The following is a 23,873-nucleotide window of genomic DNA, read 5'->3' as shown; positions in this document are numbered from 1 at the left end:
AGGCAAAAGAACTTCTCAAAAGGATTACTGGGCTAGTAACCCATCACATTCTGCTGAGGACTCATCCATACAGAGCTCAGTGATCACTGGCTACCTTCTATAAAGATATCCCCATGGGAGTCATGTGTCTGGTACAAAATTGAGTATCTCTGCTCTTACTGGAAAGACTTCATTCTAGAGGAGAATTTATAGCAGCTTTTGTGACATAGACAGGAAACAAAAAATATCTTTTGTCAAACTGAAGCCACAAATAAACTACTTGGCAGATAGGATTAAAGGGGTAGGGTCCCAAGTAGCCCTAGACTTATGCTCTTTGGTTTAAATTGTGTGTTCCAACACACTAACAAATCTAAAGCATATAAGATTGCAGTAGGGAGTAGGGAATCCAGGTCAGCTCTTTGAGATCTGCCAGTTTCAGGACTCTACATGCTTACAAATTTAAACTAATTAAAGCCAAAAGATTGCAATAGAATATGGAAATGTACTAGCCAAAGTGAATCTGTCACAACCTCAAATCACTTCATTTATTGTAACTCTGAAATCCTGTCCCATTATGAAATGTGTGCAGCAGTGTATCCCACGCTGACAAAGGGGCACCCTACAGGTTCAAATGTGGTGTCATCTCTGAACCATATTTTAAAATGTGGTTTTGAAAGCTACTAGCAACAGTCAGATGTGCTTTCCAGAGCCTGTTTCTTCCTGCCCAGCTGATGCCTGCCTGGCCAGCAGTCGCACACTGCTCATAAGGGGGTTTGAACACACTCATCCTCACCTAACAGCTCCTTAACTCCTGGCTACCTTCTGTGTGTGCAGACCAGTCAAGGACTGAAGTATCCTTTTAAACTCTGCATATTCTGCTGCCAGAGTCTCAATAAACTGACTTAAAAGCAGATCCATAGCAATCAGACTGAAGTTGTTCCTGGAAAACTCCACAGCAAAAAAAAAAAAAAAAAAGAAGAAAAAAAAAAAAGGAACAAATTAATTAACATGGGTAGCAAATAAAGCAATACAGCAAGATATAGGGGGGATATTGCAACACTGCAGGTGGCTTTGATTTGATTTACAAGAACACTTGGCATTAGTTCAGCCAAGAGTTGTCTTACATACCTTGGATCATACTGAGCCAGCTTCTGCAAAAAATTACTACAAAATCCTTTCAAAATCAAAAAAATTCTACAACACACACAGTGTACATTTGACTGTGTACCTTAGTAAGCCTACAGTAAAAATGGCTTCTTACTAGGAAATCGAAATAAACTGGGATATAGAATGTAGTGTTTGAATCTTTTTTTCTTTCTCTGCTCTGTTCTTAACCAGCTAAAATCTCTTTCTATTGGAAGAGCTCATCACTGAAAGCATGGTCAAACTTTTATACAGAATCTCTGGGTTTTACTGCTTTTCTGGCCAAGGACTTTCTACACAGCAGAAGAGAAACATTCCTGCTTGCTAAGGGGCCTGTGACAGAACAGTATCTGACCAAAAATAAAATCACAAAAGCAAGCACAGCATGGACCAGGAACTTTGTGTTTTGTACTTTTTCTGTCCATACTTACAGCAATAAGAGGTTTAATCTGACTATATTTGAAAACTGCAACAGCATGTTCAGCTTTTTTTTTTTTTTTTTTTGAGAAATGACAAAATAAAATCACATTGGAAAAAAGGCTGAGAGGTGAAATGGTGGCAACACCATCCTTACCAAAGGCTTCTAAAATTGTTAGAGATGACAATACCCCCAAAAGCAAGCATAATTAGTCTATTTCTTACTGTAAAACTGTGTCACTTTGCTACGTGATGCAGATGGTAAAAATTACTTTGAAGAAAAATAGTAGAATCCCAAAATGCAGTCAAATCAGTACAGCTGTATCCAAGAATTTTGTGGCAGAGCATACAGAATTCTACACTGCAAAATGAACAAGGCAAGAACTAATTTAGCTATATATTACACAGTTAATAAAAACACAAGCAGCAATCTCAAGTAAATGCTAGATCCCTCAGTAGTTAGACAAAATTTTATTATTTTCTTTATTAAAAAGAAACAATCCACAATAACTTGTCCTAAATTAATTTTTAAAATGCAAAAGACATGATAAGCTAACACCAGTTCAAAAAGGAGCTGAGTAAAACCAAATGATCCTTGTGACTATCAGCCCTGTTTCTACCATGGAAAAAAACCCCCACACAAACAAAAAGGTAATGGAGAACCATAAAAAGAAACAAAACAAACTAAAAAGGAAAAAACCAAAATCTAATGAAAGGTGTACAGTTTTTCAGTATGAGCTCTGGAAAACCACTCATGCACTGGATTGAACAATTTATTTCTGAACTCTTTCCTTCATACATGATGACTTTCAAAAAGGTTTTTTGATATTTTATAAGTAGCACAATCAGAACTAAATTAATCCAAATGTTTGTGTGTGTGTGTGTGTAATGCAAACCCCCCAAATTTAAAATAAATATTTGCTACTAACATGTCATATAGAATAAATGAAAATTTTATTTTTAAAAAGTGCACAGAAACAGATCATTAGCACACATCAGTATTTGTTAAGATGGATAAGCATTTGCAAAAAAACAAGGTCTGTATTCAACACATTACTAACAACTAACAATGAAATAGAATGGGTATTGCCTATGCATAAACAAACTAAAGGTTTTGGTCAAAAAATCTATATTATTTAAGTACACGTTGTAAATCAGATATATTTAACTGAAGGTACTATTTTTAAAAAACAAATCATAGCATATGTCTACAAAACTTAGAATTTAGAATTTAGAACTGAAATTAGATCAGGAATTGTTTCTTATATTAATCCTGTATCAGCTGAATATTGACATGTGTTTTACTTGAGGCACAGGTCAGTCTTATGGAAGAGCAGCTCTTGAACTCAGACAAATACTTAAATATCTCACTGGAGCTGTGTCACCAGGGTATATCAGCACATCCAGAGCTTAAACTATACCTGTATCTAAAAATTTTTCCTACTTATATTTATAAAATGCCACTATAGTGTATTCCTGAGCATAATGATGAGATGTAGAGAAAAGTGGCTGGATGGGACAGCCTTGTGGTGGCAACTCTTCCATGTAGTGTAGGACTATACTGGGACTAAACTGCAGGGGAAAAAAGGGAAGGAACCTAATGATCTCAATTTTTGTCTGTTTTAATAGGTTAGATATCATTGAATTGAAAGATAATCTGTGGTCATTTGCATTTACCATGGACTAAAAGGACTCAGGTAAGGTTTTACAGGCCAGGACATTGACAGACATTGTGTGCATACCCACACATACACACCTGCTGCTGCTGCCGGGCACTCAGCCCTGCCCTGCTGTGCCATGGGAACACAAAGGTTTCTGTCAGCAACACCAGCTCCATTCCCCACGTGTGCCCAGCCCCTGGGACACAGCAATGGCTCACCTGCTTCTCCTGCCCACAACAGATGTTTTCCTAGGGAAGAATTATCAAAAAATTTAATCTGTCAAAATAATGTAAGGCCTCAATGGCTTAGTCTTCAGCAAGACTGGGAGCCCAATCCTGACAAGTTTCTCTACTATAAAATAGATTAAAGAATTCAGCCAAACATTGTTACATATGCATCTTTCAAAAACTGCACATAATTCTGGATGCTCTGGTTCTTGATCACTGACTTCTGTAGGCGGTTCTCCAGCTCTTTCAGATGTACTTCATGATGTTTTTCATTCTAATGAAAAAAGAAAAATGCACAGAAACTTAGAAAGAAAATATAAAGCAATGAAAATAATAATCTAAGACACAAAGTACCTAATTTTTATAGCTTTATTTACCTGTAAATGTTTTCAGAGGCTCCACAAAAGCAAAGGTGTTAAAAAAAGCTACAAAGGATAGAAGCTTTTCTTTATGTTGTCAGGACCAAACTGAATATGTTTGGATAAACTTAAAATCAAAAAAAGGCCTACAATAATTTATAAAAATTATAAATTCAGATTACTGGCATTAACTAAGGAAAAAAAAGAAGCTACCACTACATCATTATGGTATTGTTATGCATCTAATCAAATGTAGAGATGCTTACTGAACACAATTGATCTGAGGAAAAATACAACTTCATACTTTATTTCTTTTTCGTCTTGCTGTGTAAACTTGACTGAGTAAGAGTTGTAAACTCAATATTATTCAAGTGATTTAGTTAGACTGGAGTTCTGTTAGATTGGTGGGAAATGTCAATGTACAAAGTATATTGTAAAGTTGAATTAATTTACTGCTCTGAAAAGTGTGTCTCAACTGTATTAGTAGTGAGTTTTCAGTAAAAGTAACTTGGTTTTGTAAATGGTGACGTCGTGATTTCTTGAATCACAAACATTATTTACTCACATGGTGAAATAAGCAGAGGAGTTGTTTTTTTTCTTCTTGCCTCTTTCTCACTTCAGCTTCAAGAAGCATCAGTTTTGTCTGAAAGGCTTGTTCTCTATATGACATTTTTTCCCATTCTTCAGCTACCTATAAAAGTAATGAGAGAGAAAGGCTATATATGTTATATATATATATATATATACACACAAAATATATTTATAAATTATATATGTATTACATATATATTTACTTTTAAACCCCAAATCAAATTATTTTCTTATCTTTTAACATTAATAGCTCTATTTCCTATTCTTTAATCTAATAATTTATTTCCCATGTCCAAGACTTAAACAAACCTGAGAAATATTCTGGCTAAATTTGAAAACTGTTTCAATTTGGAAAAAATTGTAATACAGTGGGAGTGGAACGCTTTATAGCTTATTTTCAAGTTAAGTTAAAATTTCAGTTTTTTGAAGATCAAAGAAATATCCTCAGACAGTAGTGAAAAAAAATCAGATAGTTATTTCTACATTTTTAATCTGAAATTATAACTTCATATATTTTTTCTGATTAAACTAATATAATTCAATACAATCCAAATTCCTGCATTTTGTCTTGAATTTGATTTACTGTTTGCATAATTTCTACAAATGATTTTACAGATAAAATTCTGCTTAATATAGAAAGAATGCAAACTCTTCCTCTAAAAAGAGAGGGATTTTAACACCAACATTCTTGTACGCTTTTATAACAAAGAAAACAAAAGGTAAGATTAAGCTTTTGTACAAAAACTTTTTGCCATATGTGTGGGATTTAATATTAGGTGGTTAAAGAATTTTGATTTATCAATTTGAAAAATGATAATAAAAGGTTGGTAAATTGAAACTTGGTATTTATTTCCATAGTATCCAAATTTGACAAAAAAATTGAATTGTTCCATCCATATTTAAAACATTAAGAAATTCACAGTAACTGTTTAGTATTTCTTCCCACATGCAAAATAGTCTTGTCCCATATTTTTTTCTCAATCTTATTTTAAATGCTGTTTTTAAATAGAAAGTAGCAAACAAGATTGAGAGATATATTAAATCGCCAATACCATTTTTCTCCCTTCTTCCAAAGCAGATTCAAGTTGTCTGGTCAATGCATTATATTCTGCAATTTTCTCTTCAAGCTGCAATTTACTGCTCTGAAGACTCTCATCTTCTTTCCTGAGCTGGTAAGCAAGTTCTTCATTCTGATATTCCACCTGTCCTAATTGCCTTTACACAAAACAGATCAGGGCATCATAATTCACTATAGCAGAAAAGTGTAGGAATGAATTTTGATCAGATTCTTCAAGTTACCTTTGAAGATCTCCATATTTCTTCTGAATGTTACAGATCTCTTCTTCTAAGCAAAGACTGCCCATAGAAGTTACACTATGGTTATCCTGTGAAAATGACAATTTGTTTCTAGTTGAAGAGTTGAAGAGACCTGTATTCAGGATCTTACTGGAGTAAAGTAAGCCTGTCTGTTAAAATCCATCAAAAAATTTAACTGTAATTTCAGATAAATGCTGTTTATTCAGACAAACGCTATACTATAATCAAGTAAATGTTATTTTGTATTATTGTACCTTGTATAATTATCTTAAATTAGTAAAATACAGCTAAAGTTGGAGATTAAAATTTAGTGTGAAAATTTAGGCTGAAAACCCCCTATGTAACAAAGTCCTAAAAAACTCCATGTGCTGCCCATGCAGCCTTGTGTATTAGGGCCAGCTAAAAAGGCTCCCTCACAGTGCAGTCACAGGAAGCATAAAAATAACACTGCATAGACATACAGTTATCACAGGAGAACAGTGCAGCATGGGCAAAGAATTTCAGAAAGAAGAGAATATAAAAAAAGATAAGTTCATGGAAAGAGATACAGCAGCAGAAGCTGAAGGAAGCAAGAAGACAGTCTTCTCCTGCCCAGCATCCAGAGGGCTAAACTTTTACACATTTTCCTTCAAATCTCAGTAGCAATGAGATTATTGCTCCTTCTTGCACCCATCAGCAGCCTGTTAGCAATAATCAGGCACATCAGCAGCCTGTGGGTGCCAGCATTTACAGGCATGACCACCACCATTCTTTGGACTACCTCAGGCAGTCCCATCCAGCAATTTGAGCTCATCTGCTGATTGTGTTTATCAGAACTGCAGCCTGTTCAGGTAGCAGCACACTGGTAGTAGCAGAAATTAGTCCAGATGAACCCAGGAGAGGAGCAATTGCTCCAAAATGAATTTTCCTAAATTCTGGTCATAGAGTCAAGTGTAAAGTACATCAGTCACCAAGACTTAATGCTGAAATTCAACTACTGTTCCACCAGACTAGTGATTATATTCCCAATTATTTTGCTATACTTAAAAGGTTCTTCGGCACTTTTTCAAGTAAACACGTAGTTAGATTAAAATGACATTCATTGTTTTATATTATGTATAAATTTTGCACCTCAAAATTAATTATTGTTAAAGTACTTGATTTAAGAGTTTATGAACATTCCTAGAAGAATCAAAAATCAAGAGCAATGTTTTATATAAAGTCTATAGGACCACAGAGACTCACAGTACTTTAGCTGTGGTTTTCCTACTGACATAGCAGGATGATTAGGCCCCTTTCCCACCCTACTAACTTAAAAATCTTTGTCATTTGTGCTCTTCTAACTTGAAAGCACATTAAAATAAAGACAAAAAACAATAACCAAAAAACCCCCAAACCTACCCTGCCATAGAAATTGACGTCAGAGAAAAAAAAAAGTCCAGGAAAATTAATTTTCAGGCTTTAGAGAAAATACAAGCATTAGTGTTAAATACAGCTAAAAATTGCAATTATCCTATTAAAGCATATTTTAAAAGTACTTACTCAACTAAAACATTTTAAAATGTTATACATCATCAAGAATATAATTTATCTGCTTAAATATTGTGTGTTGTATAAATTTGCCATTAAAAACAAAACTAATGTAGAATTAAATTGTTCTATTAGATACAAAAAATATCTAGGCTTGCATTTATTTCCAGGGAAGAATTCTGCAACACATCTCAGGACATAGGTATTCAAAAAGATCAAAAATATATTAATTATAAAAGTTACAAGCCTCACCACATAATGAATTCACATAAATACTGTTGGCAACAGCTTTATTTGCATTATCTGATTTCCCCAGAAATTGATTTATGATTTATGAAGATTTCCCCAGAAATTTTGATTTATGAAGAAAATAACAAAGGAAACCTCACCACTGTCACACACACCAATAGCAAAATGCCCCAGTGACATTTTACCACATAATTTTCTCATTTATCTTTAGAAATCAGCATGTTCTAACCACCTGAAGCTCCAGCTCCCTGAGGGTTTTGCATTTCTGTGCACAGATCCTTTCCCAGGCCAGAAGTTTTTGCTGGTTTTCCTCAGTTGCTTTCAGCAAGTCACAAACATGTTCTAACTCCTTTAACTCAGCCTCCATTTTGTGCCTCACCTGCATAGTAGCATCACAGGAGAAAAATGTAAATGTAAACCCATAAATTAATTGTAAAACTTAATGGATTTTCATGTGGGTAATAAAGCTAAAATTCTATACAAGTTACATGTCACCTATTTTATAAAGTGCTGACAAAGATACAAGTTCTTTTCTGATACTTAAGAATATGCTGTCTTCCAGTGTTCAGCTCCATCTGCTGAAAAATTGATAACTCATCTCTGTATGGAGTCTCAATCTTAACTGTTAGTTAAAAAGAAAAGAACTTACAATAGGTTTGCTTCCATGTGCAACTTTCACAACTGTTCTGTCAAAAAGATAGTTTCAAAATCATCAACAATAAAATCACACTTTTGAAAGTGATAAAGGAATACTGGAATTCCAAAAAAGTAGCCAAACTACTTAGTAATTGCACTAGAAATCATTGTTCCATTGTTTGCAATTGTGTAGTATCCAAAAAGCACCAGCTTTAGATAGCAGTCAGTAAAACTCAGAAATTTAAAACCAAGAGACAGTACCTTGTGACTTCTAACAAGATCACAAAAATGTAGAAAAGATCTGTGTTCTACAGAATTATTTGGAAACATTCTTTACTACTGAAAAACTTACCTTATCTGCTTCTAAGCATTTGTTTTCTGTTATTTTTGTGTTTTCATTTAAGACTGTTTCATATCTGGATTTCAATTCTTCCACAGCAATTTGTCTTTTTTGTACCTAGGACAACATACATTATTCACATACATTTGCAAGGTCCTTCATTTAAATATAGAAAAGGTAGAATCATTAGTATGAAGCATAAAGGAAAACATCTGACTTCTAAGCAGTATCTCAAAATTTATTATTTGAAGTTATTTATTTTCATTATCCTACTTGTCACAGCAAGTACAAAATGATTCCAGGTAAAGAGTACTGTCATATCAGCAGTGTGTTATCAACAATGGAGAATGAGCTACAGCTGTGCTGTAGAAGCAGCCAGTGTGACTCACACCTCTGTCCCCATAAAACTGTCACTGACACTTCCCATCTGGAGTCACTACAGCCCTGAGCTAGAGAATTCACTCCACTCACTGCTTAAGGCTGGCTCTTACTTGGAACTACATCTACCATCTTGAAGCTGGCTGCAACTTTAATTATGATTATGCATTCCAAAGACAAGCTCTCTGGCTCTACTCTAGATTTTGTATCATGTCTTTCTTTTCTCTTGTCAGTGATTAAAAAAAATCAGTAAGTGAAGAATGTCAATGAAATTGTGTCTATACTATAGCATAAATAGACACATATTTGAATCAATGTTCTAAAACTCCTGTGTGAATAAAGCCAAATACAAAAAATGAATTGATAAAAAGCCCGTTATAAGTTTGATTTATTTGTTTCACTGGTATTTCTTTGTGGATTTCCCCATCAAAATAAAACAACTCATATAACCCTATACTCATAACCCTAATATATATTTCTTGAATGAACTTGGATTTCTTGAGCTTACTTGAATACTGATATGCTCTTAGGAACGTGAAGATAAAATATGGCCAAGTAGAGGTAAAATATCATCAGTATATCCACTGAAGACATCAGACTCAAACTTTTTAAACATCTAGATTACTGGGTCACTAACCTGCTTTTTAGCAAGCAAATCTTGTCAAAGCAATCTTGTCTTGTTGGCTTCAATGAGCTTCAAGTACAGACAATGTGTACTTGTAAGTGTGTGGAGACTATTCTTCCATATGGTCTGTAATAGCAATTTCTTCTTTCATACTCAATATTACAAAAATATTACAATCCCAATGACAACAAAACAGATTTATTACAGACAAAACCTTTATAATTTCCTCAAAATGGCTTACAAATTTAAAAAAGAAACATACTTGAAGATTTCAAACATGCTAAGTCACCTCATTTTTACTGTGTTCTACAAGGTTTTCCTGTAGCTTTGCTTTTTCTTGCAGATGAAGCAACTCATATTCAACAGATATTGTACTTTTCTCCAATGTAGCAAGGGAAGCCTTGATCAAAAATAGAAAATATAAAAATGTTAAGAGTGTTACTAAAATAACACATTCTACAATATGATATTACCAGCAAGTGACTGGCACTAGGAAGAGTAATGTAAGTATTTTTCCTGTCAAACAAAAATGATAGCCTATAGTTCATTTGTCAGCTCATCAGAACAATTCTATCAGACGACAAAACCTGCAAACTCTTTCAAAATTGAAATTAATAATTAAACTCAGTTCTTTCATTTGAAAGAAAGTTTAACAAACATAAAAGAACAATTTCCACTTAAGAAATTGTGCAGTTATTGACAGTAAAATAAACAGCATCCTGATTAAGCAGATATATCATCAGACAACCTTGTTCCTAGCTTTGCCATAAATTTCCACTGGAAAATTTTCAGCATCTCATTTGTCCTTACTACTATAAATGGATGGCAAACCTTATTCTGTAGGTCTGGGGTCTCTAGACAGAAGGTCCAAAGAGAATTAACATTGTTGATCATTAATGTGTGAGAAATGTAGAGCCATTCAACAATGATTTATAATCTCACCTTTAATTTTTTGTTTTCAAGGTAAATATTTTCATTTTCAGAGTTAACAGAATTTAGCTTTCCAAGAATTTCCTCTTCTGAGTTTCTTCTCCATTTCTCCCTTCTTTCCACGTCTTCCATCAGGCCTCGGATCTGACTTGTAAGACAGGCAAGTTCTCTATAATACACAGTGCTTCCAAAACTCTCACTATGGAAATTAAATTGAACCTTAACACATTCCCCTTTGTAGTGTGTATATATATATATATATATATATGAGAATGCATTTACACATCCAAAGAAAGGATTATCTGCTTATATTCTGAAATAAACTCTGCAAGAGGAGAGTTTCTACTCCAAGGAAGGTGTCTTAGCTCAGTTACAGAACACCAAATGATACTCCCAGGAGAACTATGCATATGCACACTGTAAAAAATATAATTATATTGAATTTATAGGGTATATCACATAATGTCCTACTAAGAACACTCATTAGCTACTTAAGGAATGTTACTTTCTTTTATTAAAAGCAGCAAACTATGCTAGGCCTCATTTTTTGCTTTTTTTTGGTTAATGAAGTTCACAAAATTTGTTTTGCTGTTTAGTCAGCCACACACTGCTTAGTAGAACAAGTCTTGTTAGAAGGGCACATTTCAAGCAAAGACTTGTATTTTCAGCTGAAATGAAAACAGCAAAAACCAGCTGGAAGCAGAATGAGTATTTGTTCTTTCTTAGATGCCTTTCTATATACACCGGACCAAGAGTGGGCTAGAGAGATTTCTGGACTGATGTCATCTACCTGCCCTGTGGTTAAATTCTAAAATCTGCTGCAAGTATTTTCAGAAATGCCAGATTTTCTGGGACAAAACCAAAATATTCAAGCCATTTGAGTGTGAATTGTTAAATACGTGAGCATGAATCAAGTTCTCTGTGAAATAAACATTATCTCAGACCTAGAATAAAGGCATCTAACAGTTTCTTTTGCTGGTTTAAATTATAGTCTATATTTCTACCAACAGAAATGGTAAAAGGATGTTTGTCATTGTCTGCTCAAAAAAATAACATATCCTTCATGTACATTAAGATTTGACTGTGTAGTTTGAATAAGGTTGGATAATTTTGTTCTGCTTTTCCCTATATCAGTGAACTGTTTGAATGGCATCTGAGAAGAACCCCTCTCTATCCTCTACTGAGGTGAGGCAGTAGGGAAACTGAAATAATTTGGCCATCACCAGTCCGAAGTAGGACCTTCAAGACAAAGAACCTTTTTCTGTTCTGTAAACACAAGGGTTAACACTCAAGCTGTTGAATCAGTTATTAAATAAGTGGTTATGTGGAGGCTGCATAGGAGCTGCCAGCAAGTTCAGGCTGATCAGAAGTATGCAGGAAAAGGAATATGTTCCTTACTGGTAAAGGGGAATAAACCTTCAAAAGAAGTGAAATGCAACAGAGAGGAGGCTAAAAATCTTAAATTTGTTCTTATTTCCAACTTCCAAATTCTGCTCAGAATTTTAAAATATTAATAAACTCATTTACATTGTCAACAATGAGTATTGCACTACTAAATATCAACACCCTGTGACCATAGAAATAAATAAACAAAAAAGATCAACAGTCCAACTTACTTCTCAAGACCTTCTATTTGAACTTCTAACATTGTCTTTTCTTCAACTATTCTATCATGCTGGTTTTTCCAGACATCAGAAGCTGACAGTATCTCACCCAGTTTGACTTCCTAGAGAATGCAGAAATTATAAATTATGTAACAAAAGAATGTCACTGAAGAATGCCATTTAATTCTATAAAATTTAGATAATAGAGATATTTAAAATAAGACGGTTTTATTGGATCTCCCTTGTACAAAACAATATAAATTTTCTCTCATCTCAAAATAAAATCAACAAAATGCCCCACATTTTTAAAAAATCAAATCTACGTACAGATTTACTTTCAAGGCAGAGACATAGTTAAACACTGGTACTGTATATCAACTGTAGAATACAACATTTCAAAATTTAGGATGATAATCTTTTCTTACAAAAAAAAAATTGTCTTTAATACATCTCTACTACATATAAATTACATCAATTAATAAATGAATAAAATTGTGCTAAAATATTATAAGAATGAAGAATGCTAGCTGGGTAAGAATTTAAGCATTAGGTAAAATCCCTTAAATGAATATAGACAAAACTACTGATAGGCAAAGCAAGATTCCAAGGAACAACTTGGATTAAGGAACTTTTATGTTTGGATTTTGAAAAGGTTCAGAGCAAGCAGCTTAGAAACTAAAAGCTAAGTAACCACATGAGACATCATATATTAATAAATAAAGAAAACTAACACTTCAAACCTCAGCCATGGATTCTCAGTTAGTACACTGTATTTCTGAATTAGTCAGTGCTTATTCACAGAGGACTAACAGGAGGACCAGGAAAGGTTTAACCAAAAGCTGATGACACTCCTCTTACTTCCTACAGCTTAAAATGTTCAACCTCTTAAGACAACCACTAAATTCTAACAAAACAAAAGCAGTTAATAGTAATAGCTTTCAGGCCACCCATAGCAACCTTTTCCTTAAGAAATGAGCAGCAAAACAAAAGACATACAAGCACAGCAAAATGAAACAAATTTTTCTATTTTCCACAGGTGAAAGTCTTTCATTTGTTTAATTTCAAACCATACAACATAACATTGCTCGTAGCATAGTCACTCACATGTTCTTTTATTTTAGAGGTTACATCTTTCACAGTTTCTTCTAAGAGTTGAGCTCTTTGTTTCTGGGATCTTATTGCTTTTTCCAGAGCTATCTTCTTTTGCTCACTTGTTTCTTTTAAGGCTAACTTCTGGCACTTGTATTCACCAATTTGATGTTTCCACTCTGCTATTTTATTTTTTAGAGTCTGCAGCATAATTAAAATCAACGTTTCAAATTCCAAGCCTTACAGATAATTTTGTGCTATAAAATAATTAGGAAGAGCTGTTACATTTATAACATCTGTTTCCATATAATCTTGGTATCTCAAATCTTGTGGTTGATACAAGGAGCTAGCTAAGTACAACAGTCAAGAAGAAAAACACAGGGAGAAAGTCATTGCAAAGATGAAAAGAGCAGGCTGAGAAGGGGCAGGGGGAAGGACAGCAATCTAATCATGTCCGTGTGCTCTTGCAAATGGATGCAGAATTTCCACGTGCAAGGCATTGTATCAACACTACATGATGATATTCATTAAGAGCAATACCAGACTGTTTCAAGGAGAATCTCAGATGCACTTATCAAAAATGATCAAGCTACCAATAGACCATTAGTTTCAGAAAGACGAGTGTAAGTCCTGTTCATATCTCTTACTATTCTTCCACCAAACTCCAGCAATTTAGGTAAGCCAGCAGTGTCAACTTTCTTAGTTCTGTGATAAATATTCGAATTGTAGGAATGATTAATGCATTTGTTTCCTTCCTTTTAGTCTAGGTCTGACACTACATTATGTACTACTGGTTGACTACTGAATCTGTGGATGTGCCAGCCTTATTCAAGGTACTCATTGACAGTTGCTATAAAATATGCATATTATGGGTACCTCTCAGTAAAGTTCCTGCTAATGACCCAAAACTTTTACAGAATCAAAGCAAAATGTACGTGGTTTTCCAAGTGAAAGATGGCCTCAGGTACCAGGATTCACTGAAAAGCAGAAGTACTACTTCAAAAAAAAAAAAGGAAATTACAAAAAATACCCAAATATATTAAAAGGTTTTCCTATATAAATACTTATAGGGCACCTAATACAGAAAGATGTGACTTGAGGTCGTGGATAAACACAGCAAACAAAATTTCAGTCTATGTATGGATTTCAGCTGTCAGTATAAGGAAACAGCTGCTATCCCCTGTTATAACCACAGGAGGTCAGAATCACACTAAGAATAAATGGGCATTAGCCAGTGGCTGAGGTAAATTCGAATTGAGAACTTATTTCATAGGGGCAATGCTAAGCTTTTGCAAGCTTTTGTCTACTTATTAACAAAATCATCTCCAGGATTTAAGCTAGCAAACGACTTCAGCAATTTCTGAAAGTGATCAAAACTTTTAAATAGAGATTGAATGGCAATACAGCTGCATATCAAGTTATTTTATCTAATGAAAATGTTGTTAGAATTCTATAATTGTACTAGGTAGAACAAGAAAACAATTTTTATTTAGAAGAAAACATGAGACATTTATGCAGACATAGACATGTGATTTGAAATTGCCTTGCTACATGTTGGGTGACAATCTCAAATGATTCAATTAGTAGGAGATGCATGCTAGTAAAAGAGTTTGGAAATTAGAAACACATTGTTTTTAGCCAATGTTTTCTCATTCGTGCCTATGTTCTTGACAAGTTTCATGTACTGTATTCTGAGGCCACATACAGCTGCAGCCTTTCACACATAAGCTCCTCCTTGCCTTTTTCTAAAGCCAGTAACTGATTCAAACACTCAAATTTAACTTGTGCTTTTCAGAACAGAAAATGGAAATAATTTAACCTACTTTAACAAAGTGAGATTAGGCACTAGTCATCAGTGTTTTACTTTCAGTCAGTACTGAGACTTATCGATTCTTCACAGACAATAAGAAGAAACAGGGTGTGGCTGTCACTGTTCTCTTAGAACAGGAAGTCACCATAGGGACTTGCTTATCTCTTGACCATATGGAAACTTCTAGACAGTGCAGTTAAGTGAGTGCAAACACATCTATGCACGTTTCACTTTGCTCCACCAGAGCTGTACAAGTGTGCATAAGTTGAGAAAAGAAAAAACACCAACAAACAAGCTTGCAATTCAAATAGTGTGGTCAGGCAGATCTTGTAAAGCATAAATGGTTACAATTTTAACTGTTTGGGATTTTTCTTCTATCAATAATTTGACTTCAAAACAGGTTTGTTTGTTTTTGGTTTTTTTTTCCCAATTAACTGAAACACAAGTAAAAATATTTTGACCTGCATTTTCACTTTTAATTCATAATTTTCTGCTTCTTTTCTTTCAATCTGACGCTGCAGGTGAGCTTGTACTTCCTTTACTGATTTTGACAGGTGGTCCCGTCTCTGTATCTTGATCTAGGACAGATAAACACAAATTTATTGTACAATGCTGTATGATGCTCTCTGGATTTTTTCTACTATGCTGCAGTTTCTAACTGACATTTGAATGCCCTCAAAATCTGGAAAAGAAAAAACATGCTCTACAAGTATATTCACAAGCAGTAGCTTGCTACTAACTGTATTAATGTTAACCAGAAATCACCAACTTGAAACAATTGACGTATAATTTTATGTATAATATTTAATCTGAGTTTAAGTAGCAGGAACAAGGCCTGGAAGGATGAACTCAGACATCCAGGCTAAGGAAAGGCATCCAGCTAGCAGGATGACTAACACTGAGCCACACTGATCAGCTGTGCTCTGACTAACTAGACCTGAACTGACCTTCATTAAATTCCAAAGACCTTCATCTCCTATTAGAACTATTGATACATTTAATTCAAACTCCAGTTTTGGGGGATATGTAAATCGCAAGGGAAGAGGAAACTTATGTCACTAGCACTCAGATCACATGAGTCTATGAAATTTCTTTCAATTTAATTCCTCTGGCTCATTCTAAGTAAGAAGTAATAAGGTAGATAAATATTGTGTTATCAGTATAGACTGCAAGAGACTAAAAGAATGTACCAGAGGAAGTGTTCATTATAGACACCAGTAAGAAAGGCAGATTCAGTCAAGTGTTGATGAAAATGCCATTTATTGAAATTAATGTAAGAAGAAACAAGGGGACAGCACAGAAAATTATTTATCCTTTCAGATGGTAGGCACCCTAAATTGTCCAACATTAGGTAGTCTCCAGTCAGGGCACGGTATGCCACAGAGATCCCACCAACACTGAAGTCTCATGGCATTGGGGTCTCCAGAATTTTTATAGTCTTTTCTGTTCAGCATTTCTATTCTCAAGCAAAGAGATGTTTCCATGAAAATGTGCTCCTTCACTTCAAGATAAAGGCAAAGACATGACAAGAGCCCCCAAAGGCTCCTCTATTATGACCAGCTGGTCAATAGAGGTTAATATCCGGCAGTCAAGTGGTATGTTCATTTGGTCAAGCAAAAAAAAAACCAAAACTCTGAAAGAAGAACCATGGCTCTTAAAAACCTGCAAGGAGTTACAAATATTAAAGTACAATGCTGTCCCCTGAAAGGTTTAACTGAGCCTATGCTGTCCCTCACTAATGCCCTGGAGATATTCAATCTGTAACACAGATTGCCAAACTGTCAGTAAAATAACTTTCAAACTTTTACAGTGCCCTCTTATACAGGAAAGTTCTCCCCTTTCAGTGCTGGTTTTTGCACTGAGCCCCTTCTTTTTGGTGCAAGGAATGAATGAGCTCTCACCAGACCTGCCAGCCTTTGATGATATTAGTTCTGTTGTCTGTACTACCTTTCCTAACAGAGCCATGGAAAGCAGCTGTGAACAGTATCTGTTTAGCTCACTCCATATTATTCCTTATAAATACTTTTCCCCCAGAATATTGCAAATCAGTAAATGAGAAGTCAAAAGCCACCTTAGGATATTAGTGTTAAGAATAACTGTATCCTTAGTTGGTTTGAATACAGTTTTGATGGTTTTAAGATAAATCTGTAGGAAACACCTTTCAGGATTTTATGTTTTTCACAGGTCTTTAAAATAATTGTTTTACTCAAAATTTATATTTTTTTAATTGGGAATCTAGTATGTTGGAAGAAAATGTTCATTCTAATGGAACTGATCACTCACTTTTTCACACTGGAGCATGGATGAAAGTTCTTTAATCTGTTTCTCCCTTTCAAGTATTTTTTTCCTGAGATTCTTCATGGAAAAAAAACCAACAAAGAAATTATTTTAATGTCTGTACACAACAAAGCATCAGAAATGCACAGTGATAGACATTTCAGATGTAAAACTAGGATTCCATTTTGTGATGGTAAATCACAAATACTCTCACTTTGCCACTCTTACTGGAAATTGTATGACTCTACAAGGTAGCCAATTTCAGATATTCAGCTTAGAAGAGAGAGAATCAAATTTTAATTTACTTACAGTATTCTGAATTTCACTTTCACTTAGCTCCTGCATCAAAGTGTCAATATTTTTACTGTTTAACTGCAACACAAGAAACATTAAAAATTTATTCTGATTATAACTGATTTTGTATTTTTCAATAGTTTTTAAGTGGTTACACATAGTTTGCTACATTTGTAAACCTGGTACATATAACTAGAAAAGCTCACATACTCACAAGCTACTTGGTGATTAAAACCTAAAGATTCAATTTATTTTGTGCATGGAACTTTGTAGCTGAAGAAACAAACCAGGGTCATTCCATACATCTATGTATTTCTTTATTGGATCTAGAAGGGCTCTAAATACCATTGGTAAGTATTTTTTAAGCATGTGGCTAAAGGGTAAAAGCATTTCTAGAATTCACAATATTTCAAAGACTAATATTAAGTGCTAAAGCCTTTCAGGAGCCTCAGTTAGGAGAATTTGAAGACTGAGCTAGAAAGCATAAGGTGGAAGATCACAAAAATCAATTTGAGTTAACTCTTTGTAGAATTTATGTGCCCATGATATTGTCAACTAAACATTTATTTTAAAATATCCTACTGTGTGTGTGTGTGCACAACTTCTATTTTAAAAAAGCAGACTTGTGTGGCTTTCAGACTGTAAATCCAAGACATTTTAGTTTCACTAATGACATGAACCCACAAACTCAAGTTGGAAACTTTGGTATCAAAATTTGACTAGAACTCCTTCATCCTTTCCTGGCCTGCATGTATGAACATTCCTCATAATGTTCTGTCATCTTGACCCCATGCCTATCTGTAAAGTCAATCCATGGGCCTCAGTTCTGCATCCAGGTTTCCACATTTGCATGCACAGCAAACTTATAAATATTGTATTCAGTACAAGTCCTAATCTTTCCTGACTGTACTGAATCAGATTTGCTGTCATCAAAAAATAATATATAAACAGGAATGGTGTTTTGTGGCCTGACACTGATTTATCAGCAAAAATACTTAGAAGGCTTCCCAGAACAGAGAAGTGACTGGAAACCTAAATTTGTCACACTGTCTTTCCATTCTCAGGAAACAGTCTTCCCCAGAGTTTGTTCTTTTTGAACTTTCTTTTTGTTTAATGACCAACAGAAAGCCTCATGCTTGTAAGACAACTAGCAATGTCTATGAACACCTGAAAATTAAGATTAAAATTAAAAAATAAACTTCAGAATAAACACCCATTTTGTTAGCTTCTCAAAGAGAGTTAAGAAAGTCAGTAATGACAAATTACATTTCATTTTAAATAGCAATCTACAATCTTCACTCCATCAGGTTTCTGTGTTCATTCCACATGCGAGTTCTACATGTCTATTCTTATAGAGGAACTCACTCAGGTCCACCTCCTGTTTTAACAGACATAGTTCAACAAACTCCTTCCAAATTTTTAGGAACTTTCTTAGTGCACAGGACATAACAAAAAAGATCTTCCCACAAGGTGTCATATAAAGAAGATTATATGGATTATATGACAACATGTTTCTTTCAGATAGTGTGAGAAACGTACATTTCCATTGATTCTGTCTTTATGCCCTACATGTTTTCTTACTTGGTGTTCTAGACTGTCAGATTCTTTGCTCAGATCAGTAAAACACTTCCCATCTTGGATGGCTTGTGTAGTTCTGTGACAATCCTTTTTATCTGGCTGAATCAGTGAACACAGTTTTCCTGTTTCTCTGGGTGGCACACGTGTTTTTCCCTGAAATAGCATTCATAATTATGTAACATTTAGTTTTGCTCACAGTTAGGTGACTGATACTGCTAATTGAAGGATATCAACATAAAACAAGTCAGCTCCTCCAGAGAATCCTTTAAGAGAAAGTTTAAAGATCAAAGAATCATTTAGGACTTTCACCAAGGATAAAAGCCTGCTATATCACAGGATGTACCCTCAAACAGTTTGCTCACAGAACACAGCTAATTCACAAGGCCAAGGCAGACTACCTCCAGTAAAGGTGAAGGCCAAGAGCTGCTCAGATTCCAATGTTGCTGTTTTTCACAGCAGACTTCTTCCAATTTGGAGGCAGCAATGGCTTTCCTCTTTTCCCAAACTGGAAAAGCTTCTCACCAGGCCCAGCTGCTCAAGAAAATGATGCTGCCCATGCCATGGCAAGTCCAGAGCCATATCAGACCTAAAACCTAAATGAAGCCCATTTCCTCCACTTCCTTATCAGGTACCAGCAACCTGTCATCACCCCTTCTCCAAACACCTCTCTCCTGCCTCCACCCCAGCACTCCAGAATGATTGATGCCTTCACCAAGCACAAAGTTACTGTTTACTCCACTCAGTACTCCACTGACTGCTCATTATTTTTTCAAAAGTGGATTGTGTTGCCTTCTCCACCCACCAGGACCCATTTCTCCTGTGCTCAGCCTGTGCCAGATGCATCTCCATCAAAAGGATTTGTCAGACTAAGAGTTTCAGCTCTTATATCCATATTGCCCTTCATATAATTGAGAAAATGAGTAACAAATTCAGGAAGTTCCCATCTTAAACAATCACAGAATCAGAATGCAGACTGCTCTCTTTTCAATTGGTCTGACAGCAAACAAGTACAATCAAACACCTAAGGTTTTTTTATTTTATATATGTGTATGTCTTGTTTTATTACAGCATTAGATTTCCTGGCAGACTTCAGCTTGTGTAACACAGTGCAACTCTCTGATATACAACCAAAACCAAGTTCTTGAATTTAATTACTTCCAGTGAAAACAGCACATTGGAAGATTAAACATCATGCTTCATTTATCATAGCAAATTGATATAAGCAGGAAAGAACAAAGAATTTTGCCATAGTTTCAGTATAATGTTGCCATGTCCAGCACTGTCACTTAGCCAGTTTTTGAAATATCACCTACTTCACATCTATAACTAGGAAGTATATTTCAACCTTGTTAAAAAAACAAATGCAGTTTAAAAAATCAAGCCTAACAGGAACAGAATGAACTTGCCTCAACAGTGTGAAGAATAAACTTTTCCTGAAGATCAAAGTCCAAGGAAGGAGCAGAACAGTCATGTACAGGTAAAGACAAGGATGCCCATGATGATGATGACATTTTGATTGAATGCTGTATAACAAGACAATGTATGTCAACATATATTAGAGTTCCACAAATCAATAACTGAAAAATTACTGGCATGCCAGGATGTTCCCACTTCAGTGGGACTGCTGGACTGGACCAAGCAGACCCCAGTCACAGCAGAGACGTAACACAGTTAATGCACCTCAAATCTTCCACAAGAATTCACAATTTGCAATTGCTAAGCACTGAATTCACAAACAAGGTTTGCAGAAAGCAAATCCTTCCACAGCAGGAAACTGAATACACTCGAAGGACAAAGTAAAGCTCGCAATGCTATTTCCCACTTCCACACTCCCCAGCACAGAGGGGAGGCTCAGGGGCACAGGTCACTCAATGCCAGCCCTCGCCCCGGGCCCACTTGGGCTCCCGCCTCACCAAAGGCCCCCGCGCCCGCTGCCTGGGTGTCCCACGAGCCGCTCCCCCAGCACCGGTTCTACGGGACACTGTCCCCTCAGCACTGCTCCTGCGAGACACTGTCCCCTCTCAGCGCCGCTCCAGTGGGGCAGTGCCGCTCAGCACCTGTTCTGTGGAGCGCTGTCCCCTCAGCACCGCTCCAGCGGGGCACTGTCCCCTCAGCGCCTCTCCTGTGGAGCACTGTCTCTCAGCGCCGCTCCAGTTGGGCAGTGCCGCTCAGCACCTGCCCTGTGCGCCGCTCAGCACCTGTCCTGTGGAACACTGTCCCCTCAGCGCCGCTCCAATGGAGCACTGTCCCCTCAGCGCCGCTCCAGTGGGGCAGTGCCGCTCAGCACTCCTCCCGCGGGTCCCCACCTGCGCCCGCCGCTGCTCGCCGCCAGGAGCCGTTGCCGGAGCAACGCGCCGTTGCCGTTGCCGTTGCCATTGCCGGTGCCGTTGCCGGTGCCGTGCCGGCCCCTCTCGCGGCGGGGGGAGGCTGTGATGCCCTCCCCGGGCTGGCCCTGCCCGGCGCTCCCCGCTAGCACCCAGTGCCCCCGGCCGGGGCCGTGCGGGCCGCAGCCCCCGCGGGCCCGGGGAGGCGGCATCGCCCCTTCCCCGGGAGCACGAGGGGAGCGGGGCTGGGACGCGAAGGGGCCTCCAGAAGCGGCTGTGCCCCCTACTCGGGCGGGACGTGCCCGGCGCACCCAGGAGGTTATTGTCCAGAAACCTGGAGACCTCTGGGGAGCTTTAGGTCCAGATGATTGCTTTCTGGGTGTTTCCATTAAAATTTTTTTTGAGGTTAAACAGTAAGTATTCATATAACCTGACTGTATGTGCAACAGATGTGTGGAAAGATCATTTGCAAATCGGAAATTGTGCAAAACTGAGTAATCATGTGATCCAAACATGATCATTTGTACAGGTGCAAAGGTAGATATGTACATAGACACATATACTCATACATGATTATAACTTGTACATTTTGTTTTAAAAATCATGCTGATAGAAATGTTACCTTTTAAGATGCTAGGTAATAGCAGTGTCAGCAACTTACATTAAAAAATAAGCTTGAAAGAAATAATCAAAATAAAAATCAAACATATGCTTTGTCATCTTTTGTAAACACGCCAGTGTGTTTTTTCTTCTATTACTGGCAATGGAATTTCAGAGAGCAGCTACTTACTTCATATACTCTTTGGAGAATATTACCTAGCCATGTGTGCCTGGTAATAAAAATTAAATGCTAAATTTCAACCTTTTAAATTCAAGTAGACATGAAATCACTTCATTATCCATTCTGGAGTGAGTTTGTCCCTGAATTGTCCATTGACAAAATCTTCCAAAGGAGATTTTGTCTTTGCTTGTGCAAAAGGCCTAAATCTGTTCTCTATAGGGCCCACAGCCTGGTATTGAGAATTCACTATCTCTGACAGACCTTTGCTTCAGCATCACTGTTATGAGCTGTGGCTTTGGTACCCCATAGTCACCTCAGACAAAATTCTTAATTTTAGCTGCCCAGAACTTCCTATAAGATTGGCTTATTTTAAAAAGAAAGCAATAAGTTTTTGGAATTTCCTAAAAATCTGGTCATAGTTTATAAAATACCGCAAGCACTATGCAGCAGTGAGGGCTAATTAGCATGATAATTAGCATTGCACTCTGTACCTCCTAAACAAAGAATGAATTAAAAGTTTCAGTCCTCAAAACCACATTTTAATGACAGTGGCACAATCCACAGAGTGGAAAATAATTAAAGGAAACAGGACACACAGCTCCACAATGACATAATTACAGGCCTTATTAAAAGAGATGTGCTTGAGAGAAGCTTCTTTAGATACCACAGGAACACTGCTGAGTGTTTGTCACAGCTCATGACTTCATCTGCTCTAAAGGTATAATTGAACCTTTCATTTCCACGTCAGAAATTCATTACTCCAGTGTGTTTGTTCATTGGTTAATTTTGGCAATAGTCTGCTATTGCAAAAGCTGCAGATTTGCTGTGACCCCGTTAACATACTGTTCCTTCCCCACCCTTGTATGCACTGCTTGGTGCTGTACTGACCAGATTTGATTTCTCCAGCAACCCTTAAACACTCGCTGCCTCACACAGAAGTGGACATCAGGCAGAGACAGAGTACTGTGTGTTCAGATCTAAACCTTCACTTTCCCAAGCAATAATCAATGCTGTAACTTCAGTTCATATCAAAGCCAGAATAGAATATCTGTTGCTTTACAGTAGAAAGACTCCTTTGGAGAAAAAAGTCAGAGATGAAGCATTATTTGCTAGTACCAGTTCCCTCAAATTGCTTTTAGGTTAGTGAATGCCCTTTCAGTCAGAAATATCTCCTTTTGTTTGCTTCTGATAAATCTTATTCCATAAAGGAGTTCTGCTGCATACAAATTCTTTAATAGGAACTACATCACACAATCGGAATAAATCGGTTGCAGCATTGTTCCTGTAACTATTTCCCAGAGTTATGCAAAAATATGACATTACACAGACTGTAATCTGTGTAATCAATCCCTGTGATCCAGGACAACTCACTTGCTACCTGGGACACCCACTCCTATCTGCCTAGCAAGAAGGGCTGCAGCAGTCTGCTGTATGGAGGCACTGACATCTAGTGGGCTCCAGCTACATTTCCAGCAAAAGCAGCCTAGGGCTAAGGCTGGTCCCGAGGCAAAAGCCGGGGAGGCAGCCATGTTGTGGCAGTTGCGCGATCCCCTTGGGATGCCTTTGGCAGCTGCGGTGTGCCTGGAGCTCTGGGCTCTGTGGTTTTTGGACGCTAACCCTAGGCAATAAAAGAAACCTAGGGCTAAGGCTGGTCCCGAGGCAAAGCCGGAGTGCGTTCCCTGCGAGCGGCAGGATTTCCACGCTAGGGGCGCAGACAGATGTGCCCGGGGGGTCACCCCCGCCCGCCCGCCTGAG

At 36.8% G+C, this 23,873-nt stretch overlaps 1 protein-coding gene across 1 annotated transcript; it reads right to left on the bottom strand.

The window, feature by feature from the left end:
- Positions 1-2,737: 2,737 nt before the first annotated feature.
- Positions 2,738-20,524, bottom strand: ODF2L (outer dense fiber of sperm tails 2 like). The gene is made up of 15 exons (XM_054285950.1): positions 20,420-20,524; positions 19,017-19,166; positions 17,451-17,513; positions 17,148-17,219; positions 15,326-15,442; positions 13,070-13,255; positions 11,978-12,087; positions 10,374-10,509; positions 9,721-9,831; positions 8,441-8,545; positions 7,685-7,831; positions 5,677-5,762; positions 5,430-5,592; positions 4,352-4,477; positions 2,738-3,701 (listed from the first exon to the last, which is right to left on the bottom strand). The coding sequence occupies exons 1-15, from the start codon at positions 20,522-20,524 to the stop codon at positions 3,573-3,575; spliced, it is 1,806 nt and encodes a 601-aa protein (XP_054141925.1). The 3' UTR covers positions 2,738-3,572.
- Between the last annotated feature and the right edge of the window lie 3,349 nt (positions 20,525-23,873).

This window comes from Melozone crissalis, unplaced genomic scaffold (assembly GCF_028551555.1).
Source record: "Melozone crissalis strain CALT ecotype California unplaced genomic scaffold, PUWL_Pcris_2 ptg000045l_1, whole genome shotgun sequence".
Classification (NCBI taxonomy): domain Eukaryota; kingdom Metazoa; phylum Chordata; class Aves; order Passeriformes; family Passerellidae; genus Melozone; species Melozone crissalis.
This window is presented reverse-complemented; position numbering and strand designations above follow the sequence as displayed.

Excerpts from the sequence above, each read along its gene's own strand:
- ODF2L (XM_054285950.1), bottom strand. The coding sequence starts at position 20,524 with ATGTCATCATCATCATGGGCATCCTTGTCTTTACCTGTACATGACTGT. Across the intron at positions 17,220-17,450 it reads AAAGTGAAATTCAGAATACT|AATCTCAGGAAAAAAATACT; the intron begins GTAAGTAAATTA and ends TTTTCCATGAAG. Across the intron at positions 3,702-4,351 it reads TCCTCTGCTTATTTCACCAT|AATGAAAAACATCATGAAGT; the intron begins GTGAGTAAATAA and ends TTTTTTCATTAG.